The sequence below is a fragment of the Palaemon carinicauda genome, chromosome 26 (assembly GCF_036898095.1).
Source record: "Palaemon carinicauda isolate YSFRI2023 chromosome 26, ASM3689809v2, whole genome shotgun sequence".
NCBI lineage: Eukaryota > Metazoa > Arthropoda > Malacostraca > Decapoda > Palaemonidae > Palaemon > Palaemon carinicauda.
This window is the reverse complement of record NC_090750.1, coordinates 64,971,287-64,974,944: the sequence shown is the minus strand read 5'-3', so window position 1 is coordinate 64,974,944 and position 3,658 is coordinate 64,971,287. Positions and strand designations below refer to the sequence as shown.

The window sequence follows — 3,658 nt, the reverse complement described above, 5'->3', positions numbered from 1 at the left end:
ATATATATATATATATATACATATATATATATATATATATATATTTATATATATATACATATACATATAAGACTGAAATAAGAAGCTTCGTTGAGAAGGGGTATGATTGTGAGATCAGTATTGAAATTCTGTAAAGCCTTGTGAAATATCCTTTATGTATTTCAAAATTAATCTTGAATTTTCAGAGTATGCAAATATTTTTGCAACTTAAAATTTTCACTGCCAGAGCCTTTATACTAAAGTGTAATTTCATCTCTCAGCCAATGTAGTCCTCATGGAGAATCGCGTGTCGACACCGAATAACAAATGTAGAAACGTAAATGCAGTTTTCCTGTTATCCTGAAAACTTTCTGAAGATCAGTTTGTCCGGAGACATCCTGCCTCCGCTTTTTTGGACGCCGTAACGACTTCATAAAAAGTGCTGAAGACACATCTACTTGCTGGAAATTCCTGAAGACACATGACTTCCTGGAGATTTCTGAAGGGATATGACTTCCTAGAGATTGCTGAAGACACATGACTTCCGGGGGATTCCAGAGAACATAATAAGGAACGGAATCATTTCCCGCAGCACATAGAAGCCCGTGTCTTCAGCAATCTCCAGGAAGTCATATTATGACTTCCTGGAGATTGCTGAAGACACGGGCTTCTATGTGCTGCGGGAAATGATTCCGTTCCAGATGAAATGGAATTATTGATCAACATCGTCTTCAAATGCAGAAACTGTGAGGGAAGAAAAAGCCTCACAATTATCTTTTCAGGTTGAGGTAAGAAAATATCAATTTATCAAGGATCGAAGACCAACCTCATTTGGGAGACTTTGTCTCTTTGCAGCGCCAATCGACTGAGCCTCGGACTCCAGCCTCGGTCGTCACGATGCTCTCATTCCATTCCACATATATATATATATATATATATATATATCGTATATATGCACGATATTTAAAAGTAAATTACATAAACTAAAAATTTTCGTCACATCAGAGTTGTCTCCAGGATTCAGAGTTTCACTGTGAAGAAACTCCGGAGACTCCAGGAATGATTCTGTCCGGATGGCATTTTTTTTTTTTCAAAATAGAGTTGGTAATGGACTGATAAAAGTTATAGTTTGAACATGGAGAGTTTTAACAATTATTGTTATTGTGGTGTAGCGCTGTATGCTAAAGTCATTTCTAGAATGGCACAGAATCTTAAGGATCTTATTGGAGCTTCAGAAGAGAAGCATTTATGTTGTTATTGCTTGGATTTTTGGACATTTATTTCGCATGTAATAGGAATATCTGAGGATGAGTCACGATCTTATGATGCCCAGAAAGAGGGAATCGGCAAAAATCTGGTGAGAGAGGGACAACTCAATGACAGAAACAAGGCAGTTGTTGAGAGTTCAGTTATTTTGAGAAGAGATGCTAAGGACAAAGACTTACCTAGAATAGAAAAAATACAAAATTATGAAAGTTCAGAGGAAACAGGGGTAGTTTATGGACTCGTTAAAAAGTACGAGGCTAATTTGAAAAGACACAAAGGTTTATGGACAATGAAAGGTAGTCCAGTAAAAGTTCAAAAAGGAAAAGTGAAAGAAATTATAGGACATTTCGAGGAAACCGGTAATATCACTGGACATCCTAATATGAAGCTACTCTGTGAGGAAGAATATGAGGTAATAAGAGAAATTTTAAGGAGAGATGCAAAGGACACAGCCCTGGCTAGAATACAAGAAATACTAAGATATGAAAGGTCACAGGAAACAGGGATAGTTCGTGGACTCGTTAAACAGTACGAGTCTAATTTGAAAAAAGACAAAGAATTATTGACAAAGAAACGAAGTCCAATAGACGTTCAAAAAGGAAAAGTGAAAGAAATTATAGGACATTTCGAGAAAACCGGTAATATCACTGGACATCCTAATATGAAGCTACTCTGTGAGGAAGAATATGAGGTAATAAGAGAAATTTTAAGGAGAGATGCAAAGGACACAGCCCTGGCTAGAATACAAGACATACTAAGATATGAAAGGTCACAGGAAACAGGGATAGTTCGTGGACTCGTTAAAGAGTACGAGTCTAATTTGAAAAAAGACAAAGAATTATTGACAAAGAAACGAAGTCCCATAGACGTTCAAAAAGGAAAAGTGAAAAAACTTATAGGACATTTCGAGAAAACCGGTAATATCGCTGGACATCCTAATATGAAGCTACTCTGTGAGGAAGAATATGAGGTAATAAGAAAAATTATAAGGAGAGATGCAAAAGACACAGCCCTGGCTAGAATACAAGAAATACTAAGATATGAAAGGTCACAGGAAACAGGGATAGTTCGTGGACTCGTTAAAGAGTACGAGTCTAATTTGAAAAAAGACAAAGAATTATTGACAAAGAAACGAAGTCCCATAGACGTTCAAAAAGGAAAAGTGAAAGAAATTATAGGACATTTCGAGAAAACCGGTAATATCATTGGACATCCTAATATGAAGCTACTCTGTGAGGAAGAATATGAGGTAATAAGAGAAATTTTAAGGAGAGATGCAAAGGACACAGCCCTGGCTAGAATACAAGAAATACTAAGATATGAAAGGTCACAGGAAACAGGGATAGTTCGTGGACTCGTTAAAGAGTACGAGTCTAATTTGAAAAAAGACAAAGAATTATTGACAAAGAAACGAAGTCCCATAGACGTTCAAAAAGGAAAAGTGAAAGAAATTATAGGACATTTCGAGAAAACCGGTAATATCACTGGACATCCTAATATGAAGCTACTCTGTGAGGAAGAATATGAGGTAATACGAGAAATTTTAAGGAGAGATGCAAAGGACACAGCCCTGGCTAGAATACAAAAAATACTAAGATATGAAAGGTCACAGGAAACAGGGATAGTTCGTGGACTCGTTAAAGAGTACGAGTCTAATTTGAAAAAAGACAAAGAATTATTGACAAAGAAACGAAGTCCCATAGACGTTCAAAAAGGAAAAGTGAAAGAAATTATAGGACATTTCGAGAAAACCGGTAATATCGCTGGACATCCTAATATGAAGCTACTCTGTGAGGAAGAATATGAGGTAATAAGAAAAATTATAAGGAGAGATGCAAAAGACACAGCCCTGGCTAGAATACAAGAAATACTAAGATATGAAAGGTCACAGGAAACAGGGATAGTTCGTGGACTCGTTAAAGAGTACGAGTCTAATTTGAAAAAAGACAAAGAATTATTGACAAAGAAACGAAGTCCCATAGAAACTCAAAAAGGAAAAGTGAAAGATCTTATCGGACATTTTGAGGAATCTGGTAATATCACTGGACATCTGAATATGAAGCTACTGGGTGAAGAAGAATATGAAGAAGAAGTTTAACTTGCTCTATTATGCTTTGTACCTTGATAAAGATTCACCTGTACTGTTTCTTTATGAGGTGGACAAATGCAGAAAAACAAGTCTTTCTTCTTCCAGTAAGTTGTGTTCTCTGAAGAACATTCCCCAGAGATTGATAGAAAAAAAAAATATATATATAAAACTAGAAAATACAAAAAGAGGAGGAGGATGAGGGAGGGGAGCAGCGATCTATTTTGGATACTTGGGGGGTATTCTACAAATGGACTCAGCACAAGGAGGAAGTTTGACTTGCTCTATTATGCTTTGTACCTTGATAAAGATTCACCTGTACTGTTT

The 3,658-nt window shown here is 36.3% G+C and overlaps 1 protein-coding gene across 1 annotated transcript; it reads left to right on the top strand.

The window, feature by feature from the left end:
- Positions 1 to 1,114: 1,114 nt before the first annotated feature.
- On the top strand, positions 1,115 to 3,343 carry LOC137619952 (uncharacterized). Its single transcript, XM_068350234.1, has one exon. The coding sequence runs from the start codon at positions 1,115 to 1,117 to the stop codon at positions 3,341 to 3,343; it is 2,229 nt and encodes a 742-aa protein (XP_068206335.1).
- The last annotated feature ends 315 nt before the right edge of the window (positions 3,344 to 3,658 follow it).